This window comes from Argopecten irradians, chromosome 11, assembly GCF_041381155.1.
Source record: "Argopecten irradians isolate NY chromosome 11, Ai_NY, whole genome shotgun sequence".
NCBI lineage: Eukaryota > Metazoa > Mollusca > Bivalvia > Pectinida > Pectinidae > Argopecten > Argopecten irradians.
The window spans coordinates 9,061,035-9,080,702 of record NC_091144.1 but is presented as its reverse complement, the minus strand read 5'-3'; the positions used below and the strand labels follow the sequence as shown (position 1 = coordinate 9,080,702).

Here is a 19,668-nt window from a genome sequence, read left to right as displayed (position 1 = left end):
AGAGAACTTTCGGATATATTTGATGCGTTGCATTCAAATTTAAGCACAATATTTAAAGATAAACATAGTGATCTATTTAATGTTGAATTTGCAAAATACAAAAATTGAAAATATAAAGGCTAATGTCAAAGCTGGGAAGGATTGGTTTTTTTTTTCAATACCGCTGTTACAAGAGTTGAAATATCTAATCTGTGTAAAAAAAAATAAACACCAACAGTGCCGGAGGGCATGATGGCAGAGTTTACGAACACTTTGGCAAAAAAAAGTTTGATTATATTGTATGTTTATTTAATATGGTCACAGTTAACGAGTATGCACCTAACCATGTGGGAAAAAGGTTTGATTATTACATAACATTTTACAAAGGGGGTTGCTCTCTTCCAAATGTATCCGATTTTCATCAATGAATTATTAAACAAAATAAAAAAAAATGTGGTAAAGGCACATTGATTGTAGAAAGTTAATATACCCACTCAAGCAGACGATCTGTGTCTTTTAAGTACAAATTATCAAAGTTTTGCAGGACATGGTTTACATATGTGAAAATTATAGTCAGAAGTGGCTGCTTGCGTTCTCCTCAACTAAAAATAATATTATGGTGTCATCCAATAAACGCACAAAGTGCAAATATATATCTAATATTTTACTTTATAATTGTGTTCTATCAGTAGTTACTGAAATCTAACACGTTTGTAATATTGTTAAATCACTATAAAATAGTGTCGAAAGAACTAAAAGGGCATGTTGTAAGTTAAAAACTGTTATTATATCACTTCTAAAGTCAGGTGCTCATCCTAATGCTTTTAAACCCTGCAACTATTGCCACTTGGCCAAAATTAAGATCATTCGGATGTGAGTTGTGGCTTCTTATTTATGTAATAGATCAGAGATACATATGCTAGAACGAGCGCAGAATTTTATTGTCAAATCTGTTCAAGGCTTTAGAATGAGGACCAGGACTGACATGTATGTGTCTTTGTTTGTTTGTTTGATTAATTAACGTCCTATTAACATCTTTGATCATGTTAGGACGGCCTCTCATGTATACGTTGTGTTGCGTGTATGTTGTGCGAGGTGCGTGTTTTGGGAGACTGCGGTATATAGTGGAACTGTTGCCCTTTATATAGCGCTGTATCACTGAATCATGCCGCCGAAGACACCAAGCAACACACCCCATCCAGTCACATTATACAATGTACTGACAACGGGCGAACCAGTCGTCCCACTACCTGCATGCTGAGCGCTAAGCAGAAGCAGAAACTACCACTTTTATAGACTTTGGTGTGTCTCGGTCAGGGGACAGAAGCCAGAGCCTTCCTCACAGGGGCAAACGCTCTACTTAAGGCCAAAAGTGAGGCGGTGCCCAGGGAGGCTTTAGGAAAGAAAATAAGATCCTAAAATTTAGTCGCTTTTTATGATTGCGATTGCCCTACTTACAGGGCAGCATGCATGTATCATTGCTCGGTTGGGTTACCATAGAATCATAGCATATTGACATCAGAAAATTGCCATGGATAGTGGATTTGCAAAATTTTTGTCACCAGATTTTTTATGTATTTTTTGAAAGCAGAAAAAACAAGGTTTCATACCAGACATCATAAGTAAATTAGGAAAATACTCATTGTAAAAAAAAAAATGATTATTTTTCTAATTACATTAAAGCTATCTGCCTACAACTACCACCAATGATTTAGCATTTATTAAGACAACTGTAGAGGGACTGTGGGGAACCCAGAACCTATCCTAAAACGAAATTTCTGAAAGATTCCTTCAGATATGTAATTTCTTAGAATAACGATAATAAGCATTAAAGACCAAAAACCCAATATGGCCGTATTCCATCAGTTTAAAAAAATGTTTTTTAGATCGATTGAAAAATGCAATAGTTACTATTTAAATAGAGCTCTATACATTGAGGAAACCTACGTATGCTAGAACGAGCGCAGAATTTTATTGACAAATGTGTTCAAGGCTTTAGGATGAGGAGCAGGACTGACATGTGTGTTTCATTGCTCGGATGGGTTACCATAGAATCATATACAGCTGTATTGACATCAGAACATCATTGTTTATAAGAATTATTGCCATGGATAGTAGATTCTTGATTCACAAAATTTTTGTCATCAGATTTTTTACGTATTTTTTGAATGCAGAAAAACAACAAGGTTTCATACCAGACACATCATAAGTATATTTCGAAAATACTCATTGTATTATTCTTTTTCTAATTATATTAAAGGGACAATTCACTCAGGCTAATTCTTTTACATAACCAAGAAGCAAAATATGACATAAAAGTATTGTTCTACATTTCTTATAAAACATATGACATAAAATATTGACAAATTCCACGTCATTATTTGGTATTTTAATTGATACAGTTGTAATTACAAATCGTTGATCAATACGATTAAGCAGGTACAATATGTACACTGTACCCATATCCGAGCCAAAGTCACGCACGTTAAACAAATGAACTACATAACCACTGTGGATGTGATAAAATTATTTTTAGGCAAGACAATTCACCTAATAAGGTAAACACATAACTGTCAGAGCGATTGGAGCAGTTCTAGACAAAAGTAGCATTACTCTACGAGCAAGGGACAGGGTTCGGCATACAAGATGTTCGACCACAACGTGTAATGGCGGACAGCGAGCGAGTTTGAACATTACACACGCATTTCACCACCATGGGCTTTTCTGGCATATCACAGAAAAAGTGACTGGTCTAATTTCCATTAGAACTGGGTTTTATCCGATATATGTATAAATTTTAATTTTTTCTCTAGACTGAATTGTCCCTTTAAATCTGGTACCTCTCCTAGTAAAAATACGTGTATTTCAAATGGTATAGATTTTATGATATTCAAATGAATCCATCCAAAAAATAGGTTGCACGTTCGTTTGGAACTCGCTGTGAAGTTCCCACAGTATAATAGTCATGTACAAATATTTTGAATGTTTGTGTAAACTCATGAATATCAAATTGTATAGAATTATGTCAATATTGTAGAATGCTTTTAAATGACCATGTTACCCATATTATTTTGCATTGTGATAAAAATAGTGAAATTCGTGACGAGTACTGGTGCTTTTTGGTGAATAATTTTGGATTAGAATTCATGTCATCGCTTCACAATTTAACAGATTTTGATTTATGTAACACCTTGTTTGGTATAGAATTTGCCTATGATTTCTCAAACAGTGCTTTAGAGGAGTTTAGATAAGGAAATTTATCTTTTTGTATAGACTCATGAAAACATGTGATCTTCATTGCCTTGATTAATCTCAACTAATTATTAATCATTAGACTTGAACTTGAACATATTTTGTAAATACAGTAAAACCCCTATAACTCGAACAGCAGGGGACCATGTCAATAGTTCAATACGGGGTATTCGACTCATCCGAGGTTGGTCACGATCGACAGTCAAAATGTCCAGTCTCAAACTATGACAAACAATGCACGACAATGACATTTTAATTACCCTATCTTTCAACATTTTGGATTTCTTTATTTAAGTGTTAAGTGTATCTATTTGCTTTTTTTGTTTATTGTTTTCATGTTAAATGTCATTCTTTATGTATTCTTTAATTTTGAGGAAATAAAGATAAAAATAATAATAAATGATTGAATTTACACTTTCATGTGTGTCATTTGGTTTGTATTGTCCCCAGTGAGACAAAGTACTGTAATACTAATAGATAGATGTCAATGGATCATAGTTTTACTCAAAATGTTGGTAAACGAATTCATGTTCAATAAACGAGCACAGTTTGCTTTGTCTTATAATAGTGAAAAACATCCATTACCAACCATAAATGTGATTTAATGCGTGACTAATTTTGAGACCAATATCAACGTGATTTTCTCTTCATAAAACTAGTATGTAAAAACTAAACGTAAAGGCAAAGCACAATTTGTGTTCAATTCAAACATTAAAGGGAAAATCGAATAAGTGTTAAACTCGTATAATCATCATACATTTTCATATCGGAATTTAAACCGTTTGCTCGAAATCTAATCACTCTGTTACATAAATAAAAAAGTGGAATTTAGTACAAACACAAATTTTATAAAATAACGGCTTTCGAACTATGATTAGGTATACGTGTGTCAGCTTAAGAAGAAATTCTGCAAGCAATTTTAATTTCTGTACATTAAACGTGATAATTAAAGAAAAATTTCCCAGTATGTCTGCTGTATACGTTTAAAGTTGTATGGTTCTATCAGTTTCCCTCTTTTTGTCATACGTGAAAACTGTTTAAGTGTTATACACATTTTTCTTCACCTCTTGTCCAAGGTTTAAAACTTTCTAACTTTACCACTTTTTATAAAAGTTGCAGCACTGAAAGTATTTTGTAATTATAAAAGTTATAGTAAAAAAAATTAACGTATTTACACTTAAAATAATAGGCTCGAAAAGACTGCCGGAATCATTCCAAACTATTCCCGAACATTCGTCGACGAACAATCTCGAAGTAATACATAGAGTTGTTGAAACCAAGAAGAAAATGTTCAACAATAATTTCGCAAACTAAACATGTGGTTCGTACCTTCAGCAGAATGGTTCTCGCAATGGATATATTCAGTCGCACATTACAATGTATTGATACACACAATATTGAAATTAATGGCTAATGGTCTGAATAGGATGTTTTCAAATTACTCGCGCTGTCGACAATATTACCAGCACGCTTTGCCTTCATATCTAAGCCAGAAATGGAAAACGTAAAACAAGGCACATGTGCGCTTACGCTAGTTACCCTGGCTCACCACGTGCAGGCACCATGTTGGAAAGTCAGTCCCCGTCGATACGATTCGGAATATCCCGAACAAAAACCGAAGGGACGGTACTGAACATAGCGGTGATTGAAGGCGCTGTTAACTCAATAACCAGGAATATACGATCCTCCCCAGATATTCGACTCCTCTCATCATAGGCCGGCATATAATTTTTTTTTTAGGGAGCTAAATCATCAAGTTTACATGTCCATGTTCAAACTTCAAATATCAAATGTTTAAGCGACATATTAGTTTCAGTGAACTTAACATGAAACTATAACTTTAACGTACTGGTGGTGTAACAACTGAGCATCATTTACCTGTATGTCCATTATTATTTTTATGTCTATTAAAATGTTTCAGGAAGATTTGTCAGTAAGAGCTTTATTTGATGGAATGTTGAATGACAATGAGTACCAGTTAAGGACAGTTACACACATATAATTTTTTAGTATACACATAAACCACGTGGCAAACTTCATGTGCCATAATCATCATACACTATTCACACTTGTAAGTGTGTCATTTGGTTGTTTCGTCCCCAGTAAGACAAAGTGCTGTAACATTAAAAGATAGTGTATTACTTTAAATAGTCTGTTTCGTGATGATTTGAATTGAGATTTTTTTTCGAATCAGGTCGAAACGAATTGTGTACACATTACCGATTGTTCAATAAACCTTTACCAGGATCTTGTTAATATTTGCTTAAGATACAATAATAATATAAATATTAAACAAATTCAAAGCGGGTTCAATTCAAAATAGCTATGGTTACTTTGAGCATTCCTAGCTCCAGTTGCTACATCATACTTATTAATACATATGCATAATATATATATATACTATTGCACTTTTGACTTTGATCAATTGGCGTCAGTATTTATCATTAACACGAATCTCTACTTATCTTTGGAGAGTTAACGTCGCACCATGTATATTGTATATTTCATATTCCAAAGCTACATACTGTATATCATCTGGTGAGTAATATAATAGCAATCAAATATTATTGCAGATATTTTATGGACGCGTAGAAGATAACATTTTTGTTTATGTATATCCTTGGATATATCGTATTTATTATATATTCTTGTTAAATCTATTGTGTTATAGGAATAATAAGCTACGAATATTGTGAGAAGCGTTTCCAGATGGGAGAAAAGACAACTCCATTGATTCCGAACTTTAGTCAAGTGATTCTACATGTTGATATTATGGCATTGTTTTCATTAAAATACCCCCGATATAGGAGCCACGAGTATACATTTCACGCGCGTGTCTCGTAACTCCCAGTGTCCAAACATATACGTGTGCACGAGGGGTATTTTTTTATGTATGGAGAATCAAACCCGTTCCTATTATATTGAATTTCTTTCTATATATCAGGATTGCACGTAAGTAATAATCCTCCATTGGAAATAAGCCATATAAAGTAACGTAATCATCAGGGAAACACAAATAAAACAAGGCTACCCAGAGGGCCTGTATCGCTCACCTGGTTATTGTAATGTCAAGTAAGGTTCTGAATACAGGATCATTGTTTCTTTTCTGAAGGAATTTAATCGATTACCTCTAATTTACCTATGGGACCCATTCTTTCTGCTCCAGGGGGGTCAGGGAGTACAAAGGGTTGTTTGCCCTCGTCCCCAAAGGATGAGAACTTTGGTTACATTCCATGCAGCACTCTCATGGACTAGTAGCGACTTAAAGGATTTACCTCTATTTCCCCATATAGGCCCCGCCCCTCCTGGTCACCAAGGGGTCAGAGCCAAAATTTACTAGGTTCTTCCTTCCCCAAGGGATAATTCCTGGCCCAAATTTTTATTACATTCCATGCAGAACTCTATGACACGTACCGGATTTATTTAACAGGATTTACCTCGATTTCCCCTATTGGGCCCCGCCCTTCTGCCTCCGAGGGGTCAGTGCCAAAATGTACACAAACTCTGTTCCCCTCCCTCCAAGGATGTTTCTGGCCAATTTTGGTTACATTCCATGCATAACACAATGACTAGTAGCGATTAAAAAGGATTTACCTCTATTTCCCCTATTGAGCCAGGCCCCTCCTGCCCCAAGGGGTCAGAGCCAAAATTTATACAAACTCTGTGCCCCTTACTCCAAGGATGTTTCTAGCCAAATTTGGTTACAGTCCATGCAGAACTCTCTAATAGAAATAAAGAATTGCCGAGTGGAAGAAAATAATAATTAATACATGGTATTATACAGGATTCCTAGTGATGATTTTTTGCTTTATTCTTTTTGTTTTTCAACAACGGTAAACTAGCTAGAAGAAAGGCGAGTGACTTAACCACTTCACTACCCGATCACTCATTAGCCGTAAAGGAACAAAAAATATATGTCCGTTTGCCGAATGAAAAATAATGACAGGAGACATATAGAATACATCATTCTTCGGATATGGTGCAATGTGTTGTAACACCAAAATAATTTTATGACAAACCAATAACTACCCAACGGTATCTAACTATATAATTTTATCAGGCAATAAATGCATGCCATCTTGTCTCACCTGGTGACAGGTTGTTGATCTCTTTTCTATAAATTGGTCGCTTTCTTCACTCCTCATCCGAAGAGCTATTCAACATTGACTCCATACAACGTCAGCGGTGTAGCGTTTACTTTAAAGATGAATAGGTGTATTCTTGTGTTGCTGCTTGTTGCCATTTCAATGGTAGCGTCCAAAGACCTCGGAGGTAAGTAAACATATCACAATCCGTTGTCCACTGCCATCATGCGCTTTCATTTCGATGAGCCACAAACTACTGTAAATCTCCTAAATTTTATTTCTAGCGATTTTTGCCTGGCCATGAAATACCCAATCGCACGCAAAAAAGTTGTTCTGCAGTACTAAAATATATATTCAAGCTGTAGAATATCACAAGGAATATTTGTGATAAAAAGTTTACTCATAAGACAATTGTATTATTAAGTCGTATTTTTGTGAGCATAACGTCATATTTCTTTACAAAAATACGACGTCGTCTTCGCGCAAACTATTGACGTAAAAATTAATTTACTTAATCGACGGGATTTCGCGATCAAATCAATGAATTGACTGATACGAGGATTGTCATAAGAACTTACATATATTATGTGCTTCATATTTTATTTTCGTCATCGTCAGTGACCCACGGTTGATTGCAATACACTACGCGAACGCTACACTTGTGATAAGTACTAGTGTAGCGAAGTCTAGTGCAATCAACCGTGGGTCAAGGACGATGTGTTTTCGTATGCTGTGAAATAATGGATGTAAAAACGACAAAAGAGTACCATTTCGGTTGAATGGTAGTAAACATTGCAAGAAATATATCTGTTTATATCTCATTAGATTCGCCAACGGCACTCATAGCATTTATTTTTATAGTCAATGATGATACTGTGTGTAATTACTCTTGAGTGTATTTTTTCAGGAGACATTACAGGGGTTAACTCTGGAGCTCGAGGGTGAGTTATGTTTGAAAGTGTCTCGTTCTATATTTAAGAGGAGGAAGGTTGTATAAAGATAATAGATCACTTGACTGGAAAATTAAAACCAATCGGACATTATCCTGAAATCGACACATGTAAAATATCTATCAGGATATGTACGATATCTTATTCTATTATCAATAATAAAATAATGCCAATTCAAGACTCCGGCTTCAGTTCACAATACAATTCTAAATTATTCTGGAACTGAATGATGTAATTTATCAAAATGGCATTTATTATCATAATAATTGACGGATATAAAACATTATCCACTTTATCATCAAGACTTCGTAAAGAAAATCCCAAAGATGGAGATCAATTAACGCAACAATATAGCTGGACAGACTGGACAACTGACCACACTGCGTGGTTGTATCCATGTAAACCAGTGTATTTCGAGTGCAAAATATATTCATGAGATTTAGTGGCTGCAAAATAAAGATTTACAGAAGATATAAAGAAGCCAGTTTGAAAGAAAAAAGGGTCCTCATGCACATTTTTGTACTTCATTTTAGAAAATTTTCCGCTGTGCGGCGCGTTTCCTAAAACGTTCAAGAACATCATGTTCAAACCTTAGATAATGAAAATTCAATACACACGAACTAGACTAAAAATGTCCATCAAGGGATTATACTATTTCAAAAAATGCTTCTTAAAAGGTTAATTTGTTTATATGTCTTCAATTCATTATTATTTTGCATTACACAACAATGTGCCGATGGTTTGAATCCGGTACGATCAGATCGAGCAGGGTTGCATAATGGTATGACGAACTCACAATTATCATTTCTAAATGCAGGTAACTTTAAATCGAACAATTACCGTGTAAGGAACGCTTTAAAATCACCAAAATACATTATAAAACTCATCTCAGCCATTTCAAATCGTAATATTTTTTCTCGGGAAGACCCCCGTAGCCCCCTAACAACAAAATCTTGCGCATCAAAATACATTTTTCCCGGGGACAACTTAGGACCCCCAAAACAACAAAATCTCACGCCTTCGGTACTCGCAAATTCATCAAATGCGTCGTAAAACTCATGTCAGCCATTCTAAATCTTATTTTTTCCCCGAGGGAGACCCCCTAACACAAAAATCTATCGCCTTCGGCGCGCGCAAATTCAAGGAAAGCATCGTAAAACTCATGTCAGCCATTCTAAATCATAATATTTGTTTTCGGGGGGAGACCACCGGACCCCCCCCCCCCCCCCCCCGCCCAAACACCAAACACCAAACACCAAAATCCCGCGCCTTCGGCACTGGCAAATTCAACAAAATGCGTCGTAAAACTCATCTCTGCCATTTTAATTCGTAAAATTTTGTTATCAGGGGAGTCCCCCGGAACCCCTAACACCAAAATCTCGCGCCTTCGGCGCTCGTAAAATCTTTACCATAATATTTTTCCAGGGGATACCCTTTATTTGCGTATTCATTTATTTCCTGTTAGCGACGCCACTGCCTATAGAAGTGTACAAGGTACTAGAATTATGTGTGATGATATGATGATATATGAAACAAGTACATGTATATCAATTACCTCCTGTGGGTACGGGGGTTATGAAATATAGAGGACCTTTTGCTTCGGCGATCGCTACATTAAATTTCACGCAGTACACTTCAATACATGTGAAAATTTAATCTCCGAGACCACATGAGGAAAACATGAAGAAATATTTAACATCATTTTAATTGCTTATCTTTATCATTGGATTACGCATATTATTTCACTTGAGATACATGCAGTATGTTTTCAGGTAACGAATCTTTGTCGCAACGAATATTTGAAGGTTGATGATCACCTACGGTTAATGTATATATTCCTCTTATAAATGTCAAACAGTGGTATGAAGTCTCCCTATAAATGTTAAGTTATTAAAATGTCGCGAATTATTGTTTTATATTAATTGTTTGTAAGATTCCATAACAAGAACACCTTTTCATTTTATAGGGACTTGTCTTACAATTATGTAGAATGGTGTTGGAACCGATGTTTTCAAATGAAGCTGGAACCACCGTGTTTCCCGAAATGTATGAGGTAAATCTGCAGTTAATTTATCATTGATCAGGCATAGCTTGTTTGAAATGGCGCTGAACTGATTTCAATAATCTTGAAACTGGCAAATGTTGAATGGCTCCAGTATATAATCATTAATTTCTAAGAACAAGAATAAGATACAATTATGAGATATATGTTTTGCATATTTATATATATATTTTCATTTCTAAATCAACGTAAGCTTCACGGTTCGATAATAACAAGTAAAAAATAATACATATAATCTATATTGAAAAACAAATATAATAACATTTTATAGTACCAGTATATAGTGTTACATTTGCGCGAGCGCCAAAAGCAGAAAACATATGTACATAAGCAGTAAAAGAGTGTATACATTTTATTAAAGTTCGTGACTTTTTCATGTCCGGAACATATTCGCGAAGGTTTATTTCGCAAATCAATTTTGAAACCTTTAAATATGACATGCAAAACCAGGATTTTTTTGAAGTTGTTCGCAATGTTTTAAAAATTTCGGTCGAAAAGTTTGGAGAATCCTCACATTTAGTGAAAACTGAAACACCAAGAATAAGTTAGCACATATACAGTAAAAAAATGTGTCATCATGCAAATATTACATTAAGCGGACTAGATATTGAAAAAAAACATTCCTTTTTTTTCATTGACAGGTTATAAAAAATGAAAATGAGAGAGTGTATGGCGAAGATCTGTGGAAAGATCGAGCATTTGACTGCTTGTCAATTAAGGTAAATATACTGTCAAATAACCATTTTTATCAAGCAATATATTGTGTAAAATGACATCGAGTTCACTTTAATTTATTAAAACCGACAAACGATGAATGGCTCAAGAATATGATAATTAATTTCCAATTTAAAAAATAAGATCCCATTAAGAGGGATGTGTTGTTCGCCACTTTTTAAATTTTCTTTTCATAAGTAAATTATGGTAATGCGAAGCCATTAATTGTCCGATAATTACAAGTGACATATATACATGTATTATGTATATAGTAAAACCAATAGTATTCTATCTTTGTAGTACATATATTTATAAATATGTAAATTATATTTTACAGGGAAATAAGAAAACGAGATGCACAAGAGCAGTAAAAGTATTGTGTGACAGTATCCAGATAATAAAATTCTATCATAAGACTACCGTTTTTGTGTGTTTTTGGCATTGTTAGTGTGAAACTCTCAGCACGAAGCGACCATATAAAGCTCAAGTATTCAATGCCTGAAAAGAGCACAACATATCCTCAGAAATTTGACTTCAATTTCAAATTTGTTTCAAGGCATCATTAATTGACCTCAATTTCAGGACATTTTTGGGGTGAAAATGACTTGAAGATACATGTAGTTTGCCTGTGTACGGCAGGGAAAAATAATAATATATGATAACAGCTTAATATGCTATAGGACAAATGATTATTATCAGCATATAATGACCTACATATCTATATTAATGTAATTAAACAGGTTAGAACATTGTAACCAATATATACTGTACATACAATTACCATAATAATTGAAAGTTTACATACACCAGCTGCATCATATCAATGCAATTAGGGAAGCCTATGTGGACTGAGCATGATATCCCATAACTGTGTATGTTTCACAATGACACAATCATGTGATAAACTCCATAAAAATAGATTATTGTTTATATGTTTACATACACCAATGTTTTAACACCTAAAATGCCTCTCATTGGTCATTTCAAACCTATCTTGATTCTGATTGGCTTTTAACTTTGGACAACATTGTATAATGCTTTTCTACAATGCATTCACAATTATTATTATTATTCAAAGAATTAACAGCAGAATATTTCCTCTCTATTAGGGCACTAAATGTTATAGAGCAAAGATAGAGTTAAATTTATTGGATAAACAAGTTTCCCCAACGTGTGATTGTTATTTGTCATGATTATCTGAATTCCTCGTAAGAAGTTAAAACTTGTGACTTTTCAAAAACTATTTCAAGGCTGACAAACATGGTAAACAAAGCAGCCACTTGTTGGTAAAACTTCTATATCAACTAGTATATAATAATTCCCAAAATTCTCCAGAAACGTTTCAAGGAAGAGAACTTTAAAAATTACATTGATTTTAGCAAGCTGTATATTAAATAATACCTCTCAAATCTTAAATATCTAATAAATGCTTCCAATTTCGCACTTGTTAACCCATAAAAAGATATTATTTTGCCTACAACATACAAAGTTACTAATATTCATATATAGAAAACAAGGGTCTAATGGGCCTGAATCGCTCACCTACTACCTGGTAATCTTGGTGCATGATTTTTTATAAAGACGGAAGAGTCAATTACATAGTCTATCTACGTAAACATTGTCTGGAGTTATTGTTTAAAGAAGGAACCGACTTGGTAGTCCTTCATCACAGCAAGCTACAGAAACCAATAACAGGTCTCTAGGCCCCTTAGTTACATGTATTAATAAGAAGTCAATTAAAAAGGTACGTATTAGGCCTATTAGACCCCTCGTGACCTGAAATAGTAGTCCATAGTCATTCCATTCAAACAAACTTTAATCTGTAGCCCTTATCCGAACATGTCACAAGCCTTATACAATATCAGGGTCTATGGTTTTCAGTTATTGTACAATGAAAATTTGAGCCTATTTGACCTGTGACCTTGAATGTTCATTTTATATTGGTAAAGGTCATTCATTTAAACAAACATGGTAGCCCTTTATCTCAGCATGCTATAAGCCCAATATCTGATTCCAATTTCTTAATACAAACTTGAATCTAATCAATTACTTTTACTTCTGTTACATACTGTTTCTAGGCTTTCAACTTTTAGAGAAAAAGTTGTTGTCAAAGGGAAATTGACGGACAAAATAAGTACGTGCACACACTACAGCATAAGCACACGTTGCTGTTTGAGCTACAAAGTGATTTAGGAATGCTTGTTGTAGTGCAAGTAAGGAAGTTTGGATCCAATCTCTGATATGATTGAATATTATGACTGTTAAAAATACAAAATGATGTCAAGTAAATTGCTTTTCAAAAGACAAATTAACACATACTTTCATAAGAACACAATCAATCAGGTGATATACCTTGAACCTTACAAATTTAAACCATATACACAAGAACAGTTAAATATATAAATAACTCTATATAAATAAACTGACTGAGGACAAACTTCATATATTACATCTATAAATATTCACTATTCAACTACATATTGACAGGGGTAGATATTACGTTATCCCAACATCAATGAAAAAAAATTACAGAGGACTAATGTATGCAGGCACAAAATGCACCTGTTGCTCAATCCATTTTCTACATGTACTTTGAAGCAAAATTTGATGAAATTGAACTTAAAACGAAAAAGAACCTCACATTATTGACTCATTTTTGATGATTAAAAGTGCAGTTATTTTTATATTGAAGTGTGGTTAGGTGTTTGACCTATTGCTATTTGTACTTGTCTGCAGTCTGTTCGTTGGAGTTTCAAATTGCATTTGATCATTAAGTTCATACGTCTGTTATTTCTGCCATAATCCCTTCAAATTCATCACCAAAAAAGTCAGGAAGCAGCAAATCGGAACCACCTAGCCTGCCATTATTGTCCATAGGGTCGAACACTACCCTCACTTCGAGATTGGACATTTGACACTGTTTCGATGATTTTAAGGGATCACATTTCACTTAGTATGTCCGAAAGGTGACCTTAACCTCTTTGCTAGTCCGAAAGTTTGTCCTTATTTTTGCTTTCGCTAACCTCTTGCTATACGATCGAATAGAGTTCTCGGATTTGTTGTCCGCTTATGCTCATGATTATGTCTTGCTTCAACACCCTTTTTTGATCTAGTGCTGTGATACAAGTTGCCCTTATACATTGTTTTGTGTATTTTGCCGAGAGGCCTGCATCTTTACTTAGTTCTGCCATAAAATTATTTAAGCATTTTTACCTACAGGCATAGGCAGTTATCATACACCCATGTCGATGCTAACACTTTTTCTTGGTCGTTGCCAAAAGTTTTCATTGAGAGGATTCAATTTACTCAATTATTTTTCTACTGTAATCCCTGGGCATTTGGGTTTCCTGGAAAATATGAAAATAAAGAGAAAATAATTAAATACAAAATTACCAGTATAACCTATCAGAGCTGATTCAATTTTCATTTTACAAGTGAATAATTAAAGTTATTCACAGTTCATACGTTAATTATCAAATTTCAAACTTTATCAAACGGATGCATTATTTTAAAAAGTTACAGTACCTGGTTGATCATACATTCGTCCCTCTTTATCCTTATCTCTCAGGTCGTCGCCACGATGATTTTTTGTTTGACGACTGTTGACAGTCACATATCTTCTCCCTTCAGCATCAATACTGATCTGAAAATCGCTTTTCTTAATGTCTCTCAAGTTTTCTCTGCCCCTATTACAGAAATAATAAAGATACTCGAACAGTGTCCTTTTCTGTAATCCCTCCGCAGTATTGGTAGAAAAAATGTCACTCTGATACATCTTCTCCATGTCCTTCGAATCTATTGGGATTTTGTGTTTTGTATCGCCCAATCCTGCCTTTTTTAACCGCACCAAGACAGACTTAAACATTTCGTTGGCTTTCTTAAATTGCTCGCCGTTTATTATGTCCTCATCTCGTTTCTTCATAAAATGCTTCTGTAAACCGTATCTGATGGTAATCATCGATTTCTTGGTATAGTGAGAACCATCAACTTTTTTCAACTCGGCATAAAACCTACGCAATAACCCGTTGATATTTTCACTTGTTCCACATTCCATATCATCGATAGTGCCCAGGGATTTTTCTCTTACGTAGTCCTTTAAAATATTAACTGCTGTTTTAACGTCTTGCTGTGTATTTGCGTTGTCCCTGTCGGTCACCAATTTTTCGAGAGATTCCTCGTCTTGGTTGTCGAGAATCTGGAGGCCATGTTGTAAACAAGTTGTCCGTCTGGCAGAGGTCAATATCTAGATCACCTAAGCGCTTTGTGTTTTTCGTTGAATATATGAAGTAACTGTCTGAGGACGGTTCCGTTATGACTTAGTACTTAACAATGCGAGTTTTCCTTATCAAATTCATGATTAAGCACAAGTCCCCGCGCGATAACTTGGAATGCAGGGGAATAGCTCATTTTCCAGTGAAATATTTCGAAGGACTATTTTACCTGGTAAAATAGCGTTTTTATACGACAGGATTTTTACAATGGGATTTCTTAATAATAGCAATTCTATTCTCTACGTCATTATATATATAGTTGAAAAAAGTGACTATGCACAAAGGTTTATAATAATTGAGAATTGTTATACCCCCTATTACAACTAGTTTCTTCTTTATAATCTCTATTGACTAAAGCTGAACAATAAGATGAAGCAGTTGCGTCAAATAAAGAGGTCCCAAAGAACTGTTAAAATAAACTCGACGGTACTGTTAATAATGTGACAAGGTGGTCCGAGAAGTTAAATGAGTGATAACAGTGTACAGGATAGAAATCAAAAATGGTGTCACACATACAACTTCATGAAAGCCTTATTGCTTTGTTTTTGATGACAATGGGTTTTTTTTGTTTTTTATAAACTATACAGTTTAATATTCCTTTGGCCCTCGGGCCAACAGGTTTGTTATTCGGGTCCTATCAAATCATATTGTTGCCATAAACCCCAATCAACAATTAATGGCTATAATGTCTGTCACATCTACGTCTGTACTGTTATTGCATATTACAGAATTATCTCCCTGGGAAGTACTAATTGTTTTTTGGTTGAATTCGTGATATATTCTGGGCACAACTCATGATCACTGCTCTTGAAAATAATAGTATGTGATACGCTTAAAAACAAATAATTGTGACTGATCAGTACCTCACCCACAAGGGCAGGAAGATATTCAAAAAATTATTTCTTGGCATTTGTTTCTTCAGTATGATTCGTGGTATCTTAAACCAGCTAGAAAATGTGAGTTACCTGACAATCCTGATTATTTGCAAAGCAAAAGCACAAAAAATAATTTTTAGGTTATGTATTATGTTCACTGATGAATAAAACTGATTAAAGACATTTTTTGGTACCCTCGGCACTCATTTATAATCAGTGTTTGTTCAGGAATTACAAGGACACACCAATATCTCTGGTGGTTTATGTGACAGACGCAAAGTTTGTTATTTTTTTATACCATATTGTTATACCTGCTTGGAATTGTTCTCACTGACTGCCATGAGATGCTGCGCGCCAGGCATTCAGTGTTGTTCTGGCATCAAGAAAACTCATGACTTTAATCCATGTTGAATGGTTGGGAGTGACCTCGTAGTCTAGGATCCTCTGCCCTCTGGATTGAGGATAGAGTACCATGTTTAAGATATTGAACCTGCTTCATAATTTTGCTGCGTGCTGAGGGAAAACTATAACACTAAATCAATGGAGTGATATATTTAACATAAAATTAATAATTTCTGTAATTTTATTTGGTAACTTACTGTTTCAAGTAATATGCCACAAGGCAGTTAGTAGTCCACAAGTTAGTTAGTTCAGTATCTCTTGAGGTACAGTTTTCTATGAACAATGTGCAAGAAAATAAGAAATTTAAGTCAAAATTAAATATATATACATTATGTACCGTTGACTCTGTTAAAACCACCAAACACAGTTTCTCTGAAGTCTAACACGACTTGGTGAACACATCACTATCGGTTTTTTTTCCCCTCCTCTCTGCGACCCATACAAGGCCACACGTTTTCCGGCGTGATGTGGGGACAGATAGATAGATACCCCTTCACAGGCCAAATGCACCCATCGTAGACCTCATAACAACACTGTCGTGTGTGATTTGGCTGGCAGATATCTAGTCCGAGGTACCAATGACTCTGTATTGAGGTTTACAAGTGATTAAGATAGAGTTGCATGGTGCCTTCGCGGGCAGGTCTCCCGGTCACATGGTCATTACCGGGACATGTCTAATGTCAGAACAATCTGTTCCATCAAACCTATTAGGTGGGATGATAGTCTGTCCTCACAAGTCGCTTCCAAATGACCTGAATTGTACACTAGAAAGAGAGTTAATTAAATGTAATCCTAAAAAGCTGATTATAGGATTATTTATTGATCAGAAAGATATACAAATGTCTAGGAGTTAAGTAATGCTTTTCTGCCATTTATATCATAAAGTTCTGTGGATGGAAGCAAATTCTTTCCTATGTTCATTTGCAATGAGGATTTTTCGCTACAGCTCGCTACGCCCTTGTTTTTATTGTGCGTATAGTCGAGATATTTTATTTGTGTAAGCATTTGGACGGGAGGCGGGGGGTTGTTTTATGTGGCCTTCCAGTAAATCTGGTAAATTTCTCATTTTGTCAAACTGTAGTCTTTCAGTTCTGGTCAATTTGTATGTGGTTTCTAAAACCAGACAACACATAACATGCAATATTTATTATTATATTTTATGTTTATCAAGTAGTACTGGGGAAAAATTTATTTTTTTTAAAGAGCCGCTGCCTGCATTCGATTGTCACTTTTTTTTTTTTTAAGTTTACATCGGAAGTATGGCAAGGTATTTTTTTGTTTACAAAACTGGTGGTGAGTTGTATTTGTGTTAGTGGAATTGTCGTTTAAAGAATATTATATAAAGTTTGCAAACCAAATTTATATTTGAGGCTATAAAAATAAATATGTGCTGTGTTTTATGGGTTACCCAAACTGTACCCCTTATTTTTTACCCCGTACCCTCATTTTTGTACCCACTTTTCAATGGAAAAAAAATAATAAAAGTCAGGGATTATCCATTCTCCAGTACTTCCAAGTTCTAGGCAAATGTACTATAGAAGCGAAAGACACTAAAATAAAAATTCTCCAATGACCCTTACCGACCCTACTTTTTTTTTCTTGTCAAAGCAAATACCCTTTAACAGAATAAAAATAGTCATAGAGATTGGTAACTCCTTATTTGTCTATGTTGGACAGGCAAGAGGGGACCTCCAGTATATAGTTAATTTTTCCATTGGCTAACTACTTTAAAGTGTTTTTCTTTTTAAACATGGTTTATTTTTGCATCAACACAGAAGTTTTGTAAAACATTTATCATCATGGTTGGATAGTGATGTGGCTTACCCAAGTGATGTGTTATTTGATATAGATTTTTGAGCAAGGTCTTTACGAACATCCGGCATTAAAAACCGGAATTGCATTTTTGTTGTATTAATATATAAGTTAAAATAATTTATTTTTTTCTTTCCATAAAATCGTTTGACATGAAAACCTTCTGAAAAAGTTACTTAAGTTTTTATTACGTATTCAATGTTATTTCTGCTGAATTTAACTATTCAAGAATTTTATCTAAAAATAGCCCTAGTGACATACGAGGTTAGAATAGTATTAGAACGAATAATCAAGAAGCCCTGCTCCACACTCCGGGTTTCGGCAGGCTCAGTGTATGAATTCCACCCCCCTTGTGCCGCTAGTGTTTGCAAGCCCCCGCTGTGATCCACATCGCGCTCTTTTGAGACATGATAAAATTTATATTTTTTTCGGTAGGTTCAGGTAATATCCTTATGTACACTGTATTGTTCTGATGACTAGGATCAATATGCAATTCGACAAACTTTCATTATTATAATGTTTCATCAACTATTAGTGGTTAAATCCAAGCAAACACCAGCACATGTATAAGATTCCTGTTCAAATACGCGGCCTTGTTTTAGATTAACCGGGAAACCGGTGACGAGAAATGAAAACGCTAAACAGGTATAAAATATGTTTTAAAAAAAATTTTTAAAAGCCAACAAACTCAGGAAGTAAACATGGTGGGAACTGAACAAATTTAAGTTTTTAACTTATAATTTAGCGGAAAAAGAATAGTTTAAAATTCATGTTAAATAACTTTGAGTGACATTATATTTCTTTCGGTAGTGAAAAATTTGTAGGTCATTCAATAGATGGTACTAGTTTGCCATATTTGAAGCAGCAGAAGACTTGCTATACGAAAAGCTTCATGGCGGTCCAAGTTGAGCCGTCGTGTTAGGTCTTTCCTTGGGGTCTCGGTCGGAGATTTTCTAAGGAGAGCCTGTGAGCCCCAAGGTCCTCTAACTACAGAAGTATGTCTTAAGATGTGAGCCAGTCCAAAACTGCTTTTTTTTTAATTTTTTTTTTAAAAACATAAAATTTAGAGCATGGAGGTGTTGGTAAATAAGTCAAAGCGTTTTTTTTCATGTTTAACATGTTTTATATATCGTTTTGTGAATATGACTTTAAATTTACAAAATCACCATGACACACGTGGATAGATGCTAACCATTTTCACCGCCCTGGATGATTCGCAACACAAACGGGTCCGAATGGGACTGAAAAGAATCGTTAAAAACGGCT

At 34.7% G+C, this 19,668-nt stretch overlaps 1 protein-coding gene across 1 annotated transcript; it reads right to left on the bottom strand.

Moving 5' to 3' along the window:
- Window positions 1–14,360: 14,360 nt before the first annotated feature.
- LOC138335715 (uncharacterized protein KIAA1958-like) lies at window positions 14,361–16,662 on the bottom strand. The gene is made up of 3 exons (XM_069284875.1): window positions 16,520–16,662; window positions 14,568–15,268; window positions 14,361–14,389 (listed from the first exon to the last, which is right to left on the bottom strand). Exons 1-3 carry the CDS (start codon window positions 16,660–16,662, stop codon window positions 14,361–14,363), a joined length of 873 nt encoding a protein of 290 aa, XP_069140976.1.
- Window positions 16,663–19,668: the final 3,006 nt, after the last annotated feature.

What these genes read in the sequence shown, in the direction of transcription:
- LOC138335715 (XM_069284875.1), bottom strand. Translation starts at nt 16,662, where the DNA reads ATGGTACTCTATCCTCAATCCAGAGGGCAGAGGATCCTAGACTACGAG. An exon ending in GCAGCATCTCATGGCAGTCA is followed by an intron (nt 15,269 to 16,519) that starts GTGAGAACAATT and finishes GACCTCTGCCAG; the next exon opens with ACGGACAACTTGTTTACAAC. An exon ending in ACGAATGTATGATCAACCAG is followed by an intron (nt 14,390 to 14,567) that starts GTACTGTAACTT and finishes CATATTTTCCAG; the next exon opens with GAAACCCAAATGCCCAGGGA.